At 51.7% G+C, this 16,240-nt stretch overlaps 1 protein-coding gene and 1 pseudogene across 1 annotated transcript; one reads left to right on the top strand and one right to left on the bottom strand.

Moving 5' to 3' along the window:
• The first annotated feature begins 7,260 nt into the window (after nucleotides 1–7,260).
• On the top strand, nucleotides 7,261–7,396 carry LOC144108936 (U2 spliceosomal RNA; annotated as a pseudogene).
• Nucleotides 7,397–14,505: 7,109 nt separating this feature from the next.
• Nucleotides 14,506–14,910, bottom strand: LOC144108700 (putative nicotine oxidoreductase). The gene has a single exon (XM_077641872.1). The coding sequence runs from the start codon at nucleotides 14,908–14,910 to the stop codon at nucleotides 14,506–14,508; it is 405 nt and encodes a 134-aa protein (XP_077497998.1).
• Between the last annotated feature and the right edge of the window lie 1,330 nt (nucleotides 14,911–16,240).

Genomic DNA, 16,240 nt, shown 5'->3' on the forward strand with positions numbered 1-16,240 from the left:
GGGCGCAGGCCGTTGTGTGCAGGGCGCAGGCGCGCTTCTTGCGTTGTGGCGGCGTCCACGGCAGCAAGGAGTGCGGTGCTCCCCGTCCGCGCTGCATCAACTGTGGCGGTACTGATCCTGCCACGGAGCCCCGCTGCCCACGGTGGCAGGAGCGGAAAGTAGCCATACTCCGCACCTCCTCTCGACGACCGATCCCGCGCCAAGAGGCCCTCCGAACCGTGCGAGAGCAACAGCCTGCTGCCCCCCCCCAACCTCAAGGTGCACCAGATCCAGTGGCCCCACACCGGAAACCATCCCCTCCAGTGCATCAACGCGCTACCTATAGCGACGCACTCAAGGGCACCACCCCGAGCGTCATCGCAACGGTAAGCGACACCACCGCCGATAAAAAGGACGCTGTCATTGCAGCTCTCTCAGCAGCTGTAAAGGCGCTCATAGATTTTCTGCCCCCCGACTCTCCAGCGCGACAGCTGTGTACTGTAGCCACCATGGCTAAAAACTTTGCCCGTCGCCCGCGTATTGCTCAGTGGAACTGCAACTCCCTGCGCCGCCGGCTTGCTGAATTGCGAGAACACCTCCCCCGATGCAACTACGATGTATTCTGTTTTCAAGAAACATATGCTCGCGCGGAGGAGGTGCCTCTACCAGGTTACATAGGGTATAGTAGCCCCAGCGAGTGTGGTTCCACTGCGTGCTGTGCTTCCCCCTGTGCCGATGTTAGCCACCTTCCCGGATCGCCCCGAACTGCAGTGTATGTACGGCGCAGCCTTTTTCATGCTGTCCTCCCTGTCTCTTACTTATGCAACAGCGCGGTGGCGTGTGCCACGGTTAGGGTTCACATCGGAAATACCGATACAGCTGTTGCCAGCGTTTACGTGCGCCCGCACCACACCTATGATGCTAACTTTATAGTGCACCTAGCGCACCGTCTCGGCCGCGAATGCCTAATATGCGGTGATTTCAACGCACACCACACTGTGTGGGGTTGCCGCAAGAACAATGCCGACGGGAACAAAGTTCTCAATGCTATCATAAGTGCTAACCTCCTAGTCTTAAACACTCGCCAAGCAACCTATGTGCGACCAACGGCTGCCACTGCTATCGATCTATCACTTGCCTCTGAGCGATGCGCCGGCCTCTACACCTGGGTGCGAGCGCCGAATACCCTCGGCTCGGACCACTACCCCATGGAGATCAAACCCTGCCCCGAAACGCACCTACAGCGTGGTGAAGTGGGACCACTTCCGCAAACTTTGCAGTGCCGAACCTCATGATGGTGACTTCTCCCATGTGGCAATGTGTGCGCGCGAGGCAACCGTTACGTGCAGTGTCCCCGCGGGCACGCCTGTGCCAGACATAAAACTATTGAACTTACGTGCTGCACGCCGAGTCGCTCAACGCCGAGCCATCCGCGCAAACAGGCCCGAACTGTGGACAATTTATAACAGACTAGATGCCCACTACAGGAGACACGCCCGATGTCGCCGCCGCCAGAGTTGGGCTAACCTCTGCGCCTCCCTTAACGACTCGCGACGCCAACCACGCTTCTGGCGCATCGTCAATGCAATGATCCACCCTAATATAACTTATTGTCCGGTCATTTTCATTGCCGTCACCCGCTGCATAACAACATTAGCTCTGGCCAACCTCCTAGCAGACCAATTTGCCTCCTCGGCAAACGGACTCGCAACTACCTTGGCCTCTCCCCCACTCCACACCATCCCTACCCCCCAGACGAGGGCTCTATGTTGCGCCAGTTTGACACCAAACGAGCTCCAGAGTGTACTTGACCGTTCTAAGCGCCGCAGCGCACCTGGCGCTGACGGTATAACTTACCAAATGCTATGTAACCTCGACCACCATCAGCGTAGCCTATTACTGGACGCGTTTAACAATGTCTGGCACAGTGGAAACTTCCCGCAGGAGTGGAGCTGCGCCATAGTTGCCACTGTTCTCAAACGCGGCAAGCGAGCTAACAACTTGTGCTCCTACAGGCCAATTTCACTAACCTCCGCGGCTGGTAAGACTATGGAGGCCATGGTCCTTCGCCGACTACACTGGTTGGCCGACTCCATTCAAACCCTAGCACCGCAACAGAGCGGTTTTCGACGACACCGCGCTACAGCAGACTGCATTGCCGATGTCGTCGTCACGTTAGAGAGCGGACTTGCCAGCGGTGATGTGGGGTATCTGGTTCTGCTCGACATAAGGAGCGCCTTCGACCTCGTCCCACATTCTGCCATCATAGATGCCCTTTGTGCCCTCCGGGTGTGTGAGAACATGCTGTGCTACCTCAGGGGCTTTCTCAGCGGCCGCACTTTCCGTGTTAAAGCGCACAGTGTACTAAGTGCTCCTCGTGATGTGCTGTGCGGTGTCCCCCAGGGGAGTGTGCGAAGTCCCTTCCTCTTTAACTTGACCCTGGCACGACTCCCCTACTGCCTCCCCAAACGTGTGCACCACAGTGTTGGTGTCGCAGTGTACGCCGATGACATTGCCATCTTTGTGACCGCACCCACTGCAAGGGCAGCTAGCGCCGGCAGAGCCCTCCAATCAGCCCTGGATGCAGTGAGTGAACACCTCAAGGGCATTGGCCTGGAGCTATCACCTGCCAAGTCAGAAGCACTCCTCGTGCACAAGCACCCGAGCACTGCCCGCTGCCGCACCCCCCAGCTCCGCATCGGTGACACCCCTCTACCCTGGCGCACATCTGTGAAGTATCTGGGGCTCCACATCGACGCTAGACTCAGCTGAAGCTCAGCCGTACTCAAGCTACAGAAAGAGATGACACGCATCTCCAACGTCTGTCGACCCCTCTTGGCTAAAGGCGCAGGCTGCTCCCCCACACTATGCACCGGCATCTACGAGGCACTTGCGTCGGCTAAGGTCCTATACGCCCTGCCCATTGTCAGGCTCTCGAGAGCCAAATGGCGACGGCTGGGCATTGACCACCGCACCTTTGTCCGAAGCGTCTATGGCCTCCCACGTAGCTCGCAAATAAGGCCCACCGACGCAGAGACAAACACTTCGCCTTCGTCTCTCCGTGCGCAACAAACAGCCCTACGGCATGCATTGCGCATGCACAGTGCTCCCGAGTGCAAAGAACTCCTGACTTACCTCCAAGACAGACCCGAGACCTGTTTCGGCTGCAACGTCAACCTCTTCAAAAAAATCTTTGGTGCTCCCCCGCCACTCCATTCTCACCCTCAAGCACCACAATGCCGCAGGCCCCCACGAGTCTGCGCCACCCTACCAGGCCTTACATGCAAACGCCAGACGCCTCACGGTGAACTTCAGCAACTCGTGGCTGAAAAGAACGACGACGACCTACAGGGCTGCCTCCTCGTATAAACGGATGGCTCGGTTATGGACAACGGTCGATCCGCTGCTGCCGCCCGCATTGCCCCTGCCCTGTCGCACCACAAGCAGTGCAGACTCCCAACCCCGGCATCGTCCACAATAGCAGAGCTAGCCGCCATTCACTTGACCGCAGACCTCCTTTCGGAGCTGCCAGACATCAGAAGGGCCGCCATCTTAAGCGACTCCAAATCAGCGCTCCTCGCAATAAAACACGCCGACGAGGGCGGACACACTCTCCGCCTCTTGGACCACAAGCTGGCTGCTCTCTCCGAACGCGGCTGCGACATAACCCTCCAGTGGATTCCTGCCCACGTAGGCATATCGGCCAATGAAACTGCCGATCAACTAGCCAAGCAGGTCCATGACCCAACAGTTCCTCTAACAAGTGCAGTCAGCCCATATGACTGTGCTAGACTCATCATTAAAAAACATGTGGCCCTTCATCATCCCGACGCCAGGGTGGCTGCCAATGCTCCCCCCCCCCCCCGTCGCATTCCCGGGCGAGAATTTGAACGCGCGGATTACATCCTCCTCCTTCACCTCCGTATAGGATGTGTATGGACAGCCGAACGCCTCCATCGTCTCCGTGGCTTCACCAGTGACCAATGCACTATGTGTGGTGTCTGTGAAACCCTATCCCATCTCTTCTGTGAGTGTGCGGGACTCACCAGTGCCCGTTCCACCCTAAAGTCTTCCTACCAAAAACTGGGGCTCACCTCCGAAACTTTGGAACACTTTCTCTTCCCATCTGTCCCCAACATCTTCTGTGTGTCGCGCCCTGCGTGCAGTGCTGACCTTCGCCGACAAGGCGAACCTTCGCGCTAAACTACATCCCCTCCAGTGAAACCATCTGGAAGTGAACTGGGTTCGGTGTCCTTCCCTTGACCTTGCCTCCTCCTTCTCCTCCCTGACCCGCCTCCCCTCTACTATCCCTATACACACCCCTCCCCCTGCACAGTGCCGTTGAGGTGCCTCTCAATGAGCCAGTTATAGCGCTGTGCTATCCCCCTTCCTCCCCCCCCCCAAGCGACCATTGTGTGTGTGTGTGAGTGCGAACATAACCTCTATAGGTGGCCAGCGCGGTCACTGGTTGGACCTCTCGGACGGCTGTCAAGTGCTGTCTTTTTATTGGTTCGTTTGAGTGACGACTGTTTCTCGGGGCTATATAAGCCCCAACGCTGCCGCGTGGAAAGACTCCGGACTCCGTTCTACCGAGCCCATTGCAGCGACACCGACCCACCGTGAGCCGTGTGCCGCTCACGAGTGGAGTGTGATGTGTGACGCGTTGGAGCTTCGCCGGACGTCGCCGTGCGAGAACAGTCACGTTTGCTGTTAGCTCTTGGCCCTCGTGCCGATCTCGTCCTGTATAATGCTCTGTACATAATGTATAAAATCCCTTTTGTTGATCTCACCGACGCCTGACTCGGAGTCTTCGCTACCGACTTGAGAGCTGGCGACGCTCGGTCACAAAACGGGTGGGGAGCGTTACGGGACCACCTCAAAGTCGCAACATTGGCGCCAGCGGTGGGATCCCCCAGTCGCAACACTAATGTGCGATGTCAGTGCACGTTAAAGAACCCCAGGTGGCCGAAATTCCCGGAGCCCTTCACTACGGCGTCTCTCATAGCCTGAGTCGCTTTGGGACGTTAAATCCCCATAAACCATACCAATCATTTACACACCATGACAACACTGCAGTAAGTGCCGATGATGCTATATCGCCTGCTTGGGAAACGCTTCACGTAGGATACCAGCGCTTTCCGCTAATTGTATCTGCTTTCCCTTATATCACCAAAGTTTAATTTTAGATCGCTTTAGCTAAAGATACCTTCGGACATTACTTGAATTAATGAAAACAACCAGATTTGTTGTCCACAGTCGACGCCGACGGTTGCTGCCGGCTGCCTTCTGCACATGCTATGCAGACCGGGTCACATATATTCCCCCTTATTGTACTCGCGTCCTGCGATGTAGGCAGTCGTCGCTTTGAGGGCACTGTAGCCAAAACTACGCCCGACAGCTATTTGCGGGCGCTAAAACTTGCGAATTCTCTCTCTGCAATCGCCAAAATCACGCACACAAATCCTGCGTACTCGCTAGGCCTCGTCAATAATTAAAATTGGCCGGCGGTCCACCGTCAACCGAAATTCAAGAATATGGCAAAAGTTCCTCACTGATTAGTAACAAAGTAAGATATGATATGTAGCCGCTTATATCGATTTTTTCTATACGGATAAGGTACACAAGCGCAGTTTTTCCGGCCGTCGCCTCACCGGGCGTGAAGCTTTCGCTCGGCAGCACAGGCCCAGGCGACGGCGGCGAGCGGCACCGTCGTGCGGCGTTTTCTGCCCGTGTCGCTTGCCTCGCCGATCGGTTCTATGCGCAGCCACCGAATGGAAGCACATCTTCGCTGGTGCACGCACATCGCGTATGTCGCCGTGGAATTATATCACGGGGTTCAATAAGTTTTAAAATTCTTAAGTTTATAGAGTGTCATACCAACTAGTCCCCTACCACTCTCTTCTGGTTCCCTCTAAGCTGGCTCTTTAACATTAATTACTACGATACTCGATCGTTGGTTGTGCTTGCTTCGTAGTCGGTCTAGCGTGACAGACCAGTGCGTCAGCGACGGCATTTGCGTACCGATCAGCCCACCGACCGTCCATAGCCGTCGCATCGGCCTATAGTGTGACCAGACCCTACCTATACCGAAGAAAAACTGCGTTACTGTTATTATCGCTTTTGCGGTACCAGTCAGTCATATATGGGGGACGACTGCTACTTCGATCGCCCGTGAAAGTACAGGGGGGGATCAATCCTCGTTGCGCATATTGCAGCAACGAGAGCAGACGACGTTGCTCCGTGCATGTGCTAGTGACGTCACGAGAGCTTTCAATATGGAGGTCGCTACCGGTGGGAGGAGTCTCCAGGTCTCAATTTCGATCGTATGTTTTTAAAATGCAGCGCGTCCAGGGCAGCCAAATTTCGGAAATTTAATCATAAGCTTTTGCGTTAGTTACTGAAGCAGAAAACTGCAATATGAAGAACGACCATGTCATGGCCCCTTTAAAAGGAGGAATGAAGTTGGTTACCTCCTCGCGCCTCTACCTCCATCTTTCTATTCGCGGTCGCCGCGGCTCAGTGGGTAGGCGAGGTGATGTCGGGTAAGGGCGCTCTGTAGAAGCGAAAGCTTCGCTACCCACGAAACACATAACTTCTATAAAACGTCTTCAAACAGCTACAAACATCTAGCAACGTCTAAATCTAGATTGAAACGATGAAAAAAAAACATCTCAGCAATGAAGGTTTATCCACAAACTTTTTAAAAACCTACTGACTAAAGAGGTTTATTCGCAAACGTTTTAAAAACATACTGACAAAAGAGGTTTATCCACAAACTTTTTACAAACTTCTCTAAATATATGTTTTCCACGCAACGTTTTAAAAATTTCTCTAAAGAGAAGTTTTCTCGGGTACGTTTTAGCCAGGTTTTAACTACAGTTTGTTCCGAACTGAAGTGATCGACGCCTAGCGCCATCTCCCTGAGGAATTACGATGCACGTCTACCCATTGTCGAGCTACACCCCCTCAGGATACGTCTCAAATGGAATTTGCTTCGTTTGGACTTTTGGTGCGATATGGTAAAACTTCAATTAGTAATTGCATGTATACAATGCTTACCTTTATGTAATAGTGGTTTTATTTCTGTGCCAACACCCATAGGGTCTTATTTGCCTACCAAATTAGGTACGTAACTGTTCGGGATGGGTGCCCCTTGTAGGAGTATATATAGCGGAACAAATGTATGCATTACAGTGTGAACATACGCAGGAGGTTGCGTACGCAACAATTCATTCATAGATAGGCGGGTTCGAAGCCCCGTGGGCCGTTTTCGGTTATAGAATATCTGATACGGGTCCCATTTGAACCCAACATATTAAACTTATTTTTGGAAATGTGGCGGAGTGCTTGAAGGTTGCTTCACTTCCGCCACCGGTTGGCCCGGTATTGCACTGCCTCCGGGATCGGCCTGGGACATTATAGCGCGCGTCTTTTCTATCCTATCTTTCTATCCTATCTTTAAACTCTCCTACTTTCTGCACGTGGTAGCGATTGTCGCTCAGCTTGAGCCAGTGGGCAGGCTTGTGCAATTTCCTTTTCATTTTTTCTGGCAACAACAGAAGAAGAATTACAGTGTGCGCTACAAGTTTCTATGCAAGATGTGCTGTTTTCTAGTTGCTGCAAGAGATGGCGCTGTTATCTCAGGGTGATAGCGGGCCCCACGAAATCTCGAGACGTGTGATAGTAAGAGGCTCTAAAAAAGCTTGAGCACTAAACCTAATGAAATCCCACTGGTTATTTTTGGAGGATTCTAAATATTCAGCATACTGATCTTGAGCCTATAGGCTTCATATAAGCAGCCATTTCCAAAATATAAAAAAATGTGTATATATGTTCTTAACAAGTTCTTGCGAATAAGTTTTCTAGGTCTTCTTTTGGCGGAGCATTAGCAGACATTGTCACCACTTCGCGCACTTTTGCGTGCACTCCCAGACGCCCTTAGAGCGTGTGGGGCTAGCGGTCTCGGTCACAAGGGAGATGCCCTCGACTCAGCGTGGCAAGCTTAGCCGAAGACCAGCTACCAAGTGACAAGGGGGTTGGTCGTTTGGTGCCCAGCTTTCACCGGTCGCAAGCCAGAGAATGGGTCGGAGCCAAAGGTTCACAAACAAAACAAAATTTATACAGCAAAGAGACTATACAGAGGAATTTACAATCACTCGTACTAGCACATACAAAGTGATTTACAGATACAATGCAACTCATGCAAAGTAACAATCGAGAGGGATTGCAATTCAACAAAATCTTTGCGCCTATAGTGCACTAACCCAGAGAGACAATCAAACAAAACACATTTTGTTCACCGGGCACTGCGACAGTCCGACGACCTGAGGAGCTCGACGGGGCCGTCCCACAGGTTGGCGCGCGTTGCCTCGCTGGTCCGGGCTGGGCGAGTGGTGTTCTCCCGGGAGTCGAGCGGGCGCGCTTATCGGAAGCTTAAACGGCGGCTCGGGCTAACCGACAGCGGTTGAAGCTCCTCAATTATAGGCGCAGCCTGCGTCTGTTTGTTCTTCGCGCCAAGGCAGGCGCGCACATACACGCAGCTTCAACTGCACAAACTCCTTCTCCTTCTCGCGCCGGGCGCGCGACCCCATTGGTCGAACGCGGAAACCGCCGTCTAGAACAGTCTAGGTCATTCTCGCCAGGCTGAGTCATGGGTGCAGGAGCGAAGGGGAGAGGGTATCACTTTTGCGCGGCCAAGATTACCCCCTTTCTGTCGACAACGAGCAAAAACTTCTCCGACATTTGAGAATAATGGACGCCCGCCGCGCGCGGCCATGCCCCCCTCAGCGCCGCGCCGGCGAGCTGAGTCGCAGCAGTACTCAAAGCTACGCACTCTCCGGGGGTCCTTCCCCGCTGTTTTTTTTTTATTTTGCCGCGCGCGGGCGCGATTGCTTAGGCGAGGCGCCGGTTTTTTTCGAAAATACGCCGAATTTTGTGACAGACATATAACACCTCTTTTTCCTCATTGTCTGCAGAACATCTGAAAATAGATTTCTTATAGACATTACCGTATACTTCTGTAGACGTTTGTTACACGTTGCGTAGCCCTTGTGTTTCGTGGGTACGCTAGGTAAATCCGATTTCGCCATGCATTCTGGGGTGACCCTGAAGTAAGCCAGAGGTCATATGTGGTCCAACATGGTGTCTCACCCTTTGACCGGTCGATTCGCTGGTAGAGGGCGTTAGAATAGGCCGCAGCGTTCATTGAGGTGATGCGAAGCCATGTGAGGAGTAGCCATAAGCTTTTCGCTGAATTCCAGAGTTAGCCAAGTTAAGCCACTGCCAATATGAGTGACACGGGCCTCTACTCGCCTTGTGATGCCATCAAAACTGCGCGCACATAGTCTTGTCTCTCTTCTCACCACATCGTCACCCATCATGACCCTCTTTCTTCTCCTCCCCTTTCCCAGTGCAGAGTAGCAGACCAGATCTCAACCTTCCGGGCCGACCTCTTGCCTTCGTTTCGTACAATTTATCCGTCTTCGAGAGTCTCGTCTGCTTTGACAGCATCTCCTGCAACTCGCTCCTGTAAAGTGCTATTCGCAGTGTACTACGACGACCTGAGCAACGAGGAGGATGTCGCGGCGGTTTTGATGTGCACCGCGGCCGTACAAGCGTCATGATGATAAGAGGGACGCGCTTCAAGGGCCAGCCTGCCAGCCTGTATGCTGGCCGCCGGCGTCAGCCAAATGCAGTTCATTCCAAGCACGGGGATAGAGGATTGTCAAAAGTAGGCCATTTTTGGGATCGCTGGCAAATATTGAGTTGCTGGTAGAATAAGATAACTACGATAAAAGCAAATTTCTTCCAATAGCCGTTTTTCTGCTGCCCAGTGCGCCTCGCCTTACTAGCGCACGGTCGCGCCGCGGCGCTGCGGTGTTCCAGTATATGCTCCCGCTCCCTGCGAGAGCATTTGCAGGTTAAAAACGCTGATATGTTGATACCACTGATATCCACAAGGTGGCTGAATGCCACATTCCCGATTTCCGAAGTGGGCTCTAGTGAAGCCACCGGAAGTTGGGCGGCATGTCCCGGACGTTCGCCGTCTGCTCTGTATTTCAATGCAAAAAGTCCCGTCTTTCGCCCTTCCGTCCTCAGTTTTTCGCGTTGTTTTCGTGCAACGTCTACTGTAAAAAGAAAGGAATAAGCAAGCTCAACGCGAGAAATGTGAGCATTGTTTGGGGAAGCCGTTAATTTCAGAGAAACCGAAGAAAACAGGCATGCAGGTCTCACCTTACCGCGGCAAAGTCTTCCGAGCGTAATAAGAAGTAGTAGAATGCCGATGAGGCTAGGTCATCTTAAAACCGAATTTTCGAGTAGCAAAGAAAAGGCCAGCGATGGCGCGGAAACCCTGACACTCGTAGAACCACTTGTTAAACAGCTACAGCAGTTTCAGTTTCGAGTTTGTGGCGGACGATGTCTCTTCTCCTCGATGGCAGGTGATGTTTGTCGCCTAGGGTGTCATTTACCTTCCAGACGTGAATTTAACCTAACTCCATGGCACTGCCATGTTTCAGCTGCACAGCGCGAGAGAAACGACTAAAGAGAAAGACGAATGGCTGCAGCGCGCGTGACAAGCGCTGTTTGGATTCTTGGCCGATCCCCCAGTGTGGATATATGTGCCATCTTTTGATAGGATAACAATAACAACAAGTAAACTGCACCAAGCATCACGAAAAAAGCCTATTCAGGCATAATTTGATACTGTACCAAACTGTACATGATAGACTCTGTAGAAAATGCGGCGTTATACCTTTTGGAGGCGCTAATTCACGTGAACCAGCAGAACGTACACCGTCGGCACCTCACCAGATAGTAGCTTCTCCCTCGCTCCCGTTCAGTGCAAACGTAATTCGATAAAGTGGTCACTGCAAATTCGGCTGCCTGGTGAAGGTTTCCACCTGTTATTTCTTACATTTATCCCCCATTGGTGGTATAACTTGGGCTTAGAGTGCGACATCATGCATCACAACAAAGAGTACAGCTGGCGACGCTAGTGCAACAGGACTACACGGAGCCGAGCAGACGAGGCTCCGTACGTACTGCGTGTAGCGACGTCCTGTCGTCTGCTAGTGTCGTCCCATTGCGATGCATTGGGCCCTTATTTTTTAAACGTTTTTCCCTTTCCCGAAGACTTTGCGGTTCTCCGCATGCAGTTGACGGCGCAACAGGTAGGCATTGCCGTGGAAAAAGACGAGAACGGCAAGAAGACGAACTGCTGAGTGGAAAACGAAAACAAAGTCAAAAACCGTGCTGATGTCATATTTCTTGCACTGCCAAAGGCTGACTTCTGGGACAAGGTCGATTGACGAACGGACGGATGGACGGAGGGACGTATGTATGTATGTATGTATGTATGTATGTATGTATGTATGTATGTATGTATGTATGTATGTATGTATGTATGTATGTATGTATGTATGTATGTATGTATGTATGTATGTATGTATGTATGTATGTATGTATGTATGTATGTATGTATGTATGTATGTATGTATGTATGTATGGGCGGACGGACGGATGGATGTGTGTATGCAGGTATGTATGTATGCATGGACGGACGGACGGACTGGCGGGCGGGCGGACGGATGGACGGACGGATGGAAAGTAGGAGCGTCCCCTTTGAAACGGGGTAATGGCAGTTGCCATCATGCTCAGCTTTTTTTCCTTTATTTTTGTTTAACTGTGTTATAAGTTAAAATTCGCCATTTTGTTGAAGCACGAATTTCTACACTTTCAACCTTATGTCACCTCTCTGCCTTTGAGCCACAATCTTCCATTCGCCTTTTTCAAGCTTCCACCGCAGATTTTTTGCATGACCATTTTTATCTCTAATCCCTAGGGCACCAGGAAGAGTGACTGTGCCTGGATCAACGTCGGGAAGAATACCATCACATTTTAGTATGAGGTGCTCTATTGTTTCTACAGATTTACCACACGCAGCTCATGTGTCATCTTCGCTAAATTTCTTTTTGTAGCTGCGTGTTCTAAGACACCCTGACCAAGCTTCAAAGAGGAGGGCACTGCCCCTTGAGTTATCATAAAACGTTTCTTTCCTGATCTGCCTTCTCCAGCATCGATACAGTTCTGCACTATGCTTCTTTTCCATTGAATATATCCAATTTTTACTTTCCGCGTTTTTACCCTCCCGTTTAATGCCCTTTCTTTCTCCATCCTCGTATTCGGCGTGCTTACTGGTTACTTTCCTAGTTCTTTTTCGCCAGTGTGAGTCAACGCTCTTTCTCTATAGGTATGTAAATACCATTGCTGCCCACTTGTTATCGTCCAGTTTCCTCTGGCTTTCTTCGTGTAGTATGGCTTTGTATAGTATAGCTGAGTTTCCCGTGCTTCAAGCGATGTCCAGCCCATATCCCTCGGTACTTCCTCATTTGTGGTTTTCCCGTGGGCACCTAGTGCTAATATTCCAACAGCTCTCTGATTTACTTCTAGTCTCGAGTGAACTTCTGCCCTTAAGCACAGAACCGCATTCCCGGAAGTAAGCCCCGACACCATTATTCCTTTCCAAATACCTCTCAGTACTTCATACCTGTTGTGCCCCCACAATCCCCTATATTTGATTATCCCGCATCTCTTCGCCCTTTTGCTATATGAGAGACTGTTCGTGCTTTTCCGTGTACATCTGCCCCTCGTTTACCCATACCTCGAGGTATTTGTATTCGGCCACTCGGGCTAAGTCATGGCCTTGTATTGTAAGCTCCTGATCAGTTCTATCGGTGAAAACCATCACACCTGACTTAGTTGCGCTAAAACTGAAACCTAGACTGTCTCCTTCGTCTCCACTCCACAGCAATTGACCAGAGGTTGCAAACATTCGTGGCTATCTTCTAACAGTGCAATATCGTCCGCATACATTAAACCCGGTAGTCGTTGCTCAGAGAGAGAAAAAAAAACTTTATTGAGGTCTGTTAAGAGATTGTCGGTTCGGTCTTCGTCTTCATCGCTGTCGACGCTTCACCTCTTTCAGCAAGGTTGGGCCCCTATTCCAGGGCTCCACTGAGCCTGGCTGCTTCGCTTGCGTGCTGCACTAGTGCCCGTTGGGCAGTGAGCTCGCAGCTGGTGAGCCGGCTCTCCCATTGCTCCGCACTCGGGGTTTTGTGTTGGTGGAATTCGTGGTTGCGTTCGCACTCCCAGGTGATATGGTATAGCGTGGGGGTTGCCCCGCACCACGGGCATGTGTCCCTGAATTGTGTAGGATACATTTTGTGTAGGATGTGTAAGTTAAAGAAAGTTCCCGTTTGCAGCCTCCGCCGACTAGCTGCTTCTTGCTGTGTTAGAGACTTATGCGGAGGAGAGTATCTAATCCCCCTTCCTCTGTGAAAATTCCATATCTCCGAATATCCGATCTCAACGGTATAGTGGTGACCCAGGGTTTGTGGCTGCTCAGCTCGGTACGTGATCTCGCGAGTTAAGCTATCCGCCTTTTCGTCACCCTCTATGCCCGTCTGTGCCAGATTTCCTGTGGGTTGTGTTGAGTTTGAGATGCCCTACTTTACGGAGGATATTTAGGGTGGCTCTGCAGATTCGACCTTTCGTGTAGTTTCTGCATGCTTCTTTTGAGTCCGTAAGAATGTATAGTGACTTGTTTCTCCGGTAGCCTTCAGCCGCCGCCAGCGCCACGGCGACCTCCTCCGCCTCAGCTACCGTATAGCTTCCGGTGGTTGCGCAGGTAATAAGCTTGCCTGTGTTGTCTACCACTGCGGCTATTGCTCTAATGCATGTTGAATTCCTGTTCCACGGGTATAATGTTGTGTCCGTGTACACCGTGCTTTCGAGCTTGGCTAGATGCCGCTCCTGGCCGCATGGTGATTCGGATCCATGTTTTTCGGCATAGGGCTGACGTGGAGGGTCTTACGGATGTCGTCGGGTACGTCGGCGTATCGATCGAGGCGTCCACTCATGTCTCGACCTAACCTCGTCAGGAGCGCTCTTCCTGTGGCCGTGTCTCTGAGTCTTACTATTTGTGCTCCAAGCTACGCTTCCACCTGCTCGCTGAAGGTGTTGCTGATCCCCAGCTGCAGCAGCTTTTCGTTCGGTGTGTTCTTCGGTAGGTAAAGTGCCGTCTTGAAGGCCTTCCTTAGGATTGTTTCTACTTGTTCCCTTTCACCCTTGTTCATGGGGTGGTACGGGAGCGAGTAGGTCACCCGGCTGACTATTAGGCTTCTGACGAGTTTCAGCGTGTCGTCTTCTTTCATCCCGTATCTCCTTTGGGAGACTGGTTATCATGCGACTCACCTGCTCCGCTGCCTTTTTGAGCAGGCAAATCGTGTGGCTACATTTTCTGCTCCCCTGCAGCCACATTCCCAAAACTCTTATCGTGTTCCTTCCTGGAATGTTTTGCCCCTCCTGCTTCACCTCGAGTGCTGCCTTGGTGGGGTGCCTTCCTACTCTCAAGAGTTCGGATTTCTCTGTAGAGCAGGCTAGTCCTCTCTTCTTTACGTACTCTTCTACACAGTTTTCCGCCTCCTGTAGCCTCTCTTGTTTTTCTCCCAGGGACCCTTGTGTCACCTAAACCGTGATGTCGTCTGCGTACATCGCGTGTTGAATGCTTTGGATTTCGGCGAGTTTCCTTGCCAGGCCGATCATCGCCACATTAAAGAGCGTGTGCGAGATGACCGAGCCTTGGGGCGTGCCTTTGCTTGGAGTGGTGAAGACATCGCTTCGCAGCTCCCCCAGTCCCACTGTGGCTGTTCGGTTGGTCAGGAAGTCCTTCACGTAATCGTGGATCCGTCTTCCGCAATTGGTGTTGTTCAGCCTCTCCATTATGGCTGCATGGCTAACATTGTCGAAGGCTCCTTTTATGTCGAGAGCCATGACTATGTTTTCGCCAGCTTTGGGAATTATTTCGAGGACCTCTTCCTTGAGTTGCAGGAGGACGTCTTGCGTCGAGAGGTTACCCCTGAAGCCATACATGCTGTCTGGGTACAGTCTCTTGCCTTCTAGATGTTGTTGAATTCGTTTGGTGACGATTCTTTCGTATAGTTTTCCCAGGCAAGAAGTGAGGGAGATTAGTCTAGGATTCTCGATCCGCAGCTTCTTGCCCGGTTTAGGAATCTTTACTACGACGGCATGCTTCCATTCGGCTGGGATTCTTCCTTCCTGCCATAGCGTGTTGAGGTAGGCTGTCAGCTAGTCTGTTGCCTCATCGCTTAGGTTCCTTATGGGGAAATTCCCAATTCTGTCGGCTCCCGCCGCTGTGTTCTTCGTGATGGCTTTCATTGCCGCGGTGACTTCCTCGCGTGTTATGGGCCTGTCCATATCTGGGTTGTCTGCGCCGAGGTATTCTCTGCCGTAGCCTTTGGGCTCGTCCTTGCCGTAGCATTTGGCTCGTACCTCTTCGAGGAGCTGCTCGTCGGTACCCTCGTATTGGTGTACTAGTCTCTGGATTGCCTTGCCGCTTTCCGCCTTAACCTTTGTAGGGTCCAATAGGGCCTTGAGGATGCGCCACGTTTTGGCCGTACTGAGTGTTCCGTTCAGCGAGGTGCTGAACTGTTGCAACACTTGTCTGGCTAGCTGCGTCGCGTACTCCTCTGCCTGGGTCGTGGCTTCCGCTATTTTCTTTTGTAGCTTCTTGATGAATTTTTGTTTCTTCCATCCTTTGGTGAAACCGCGTCTTGCCTCCCATAGCCTGAGTAGCCACTTGTCTACCTGCGGTGCTTGCTCGGTTCTGCCTACCTCTTGGGTGTACGTCTCTTGTATCTGTTTGAGCTGCTGGCTCCACTCCCCTATCGAGGTGATTTCGCCCTTCAGCTGTCGGCAGTGTTGCCTAAAGGCGTCCCAATCCGTGAGACGGGCTGTGCCGATCTTCCTCTTGACGTTGTCTGCTACGCTGCTGATTCTTATAATGTGGTGGTCGCTGCCTAAATTTTCCAGCAGGTTCTCCCACTCGACTTGTTTCGCTCCTTTGACAAAGGTTAGGTCTGGACACGTGTGTGGACTAACGCTGTTGCCTTGCCTAGTCGGTTGGTTTATTGGAAAAGCTTTATCATATAGGTCCCTAATTTTACCATAATAGATAGAAAAGCTTTTCTACGCGTCACTTTCACAAAACACGCCAGAGCACTCTGTCTCAAGAGTAAGGGTTCTAAAAGTGGATAACGTGCTTTGATTAATTTTCCTGGCTTTATACCCTTGTGCTGTCAGCTGTCTTGAGACACGACCTTCTGATATACAGAACAATGGCAGATGTTCACTGATTCCAGACAAAAGTGCACCGGAGGCGGTGTTGCCTCTCGTAATTTGC

The sequence above is a fragment of the Amblyomma americanum genome, chromosome 10 (assembly GCF_052857255.1).
Source record: "Amblyomma americanum isolate KBUSLIRL-KWMA chromosome 10, ASM5285725v1, whole genome shotgun sequence".
NCBI lineage: Eukaryota > Metazoa > Arthropoda > Arachnida > Ixodida > Ixodidae > Amblyomma > Amblyomma americanum.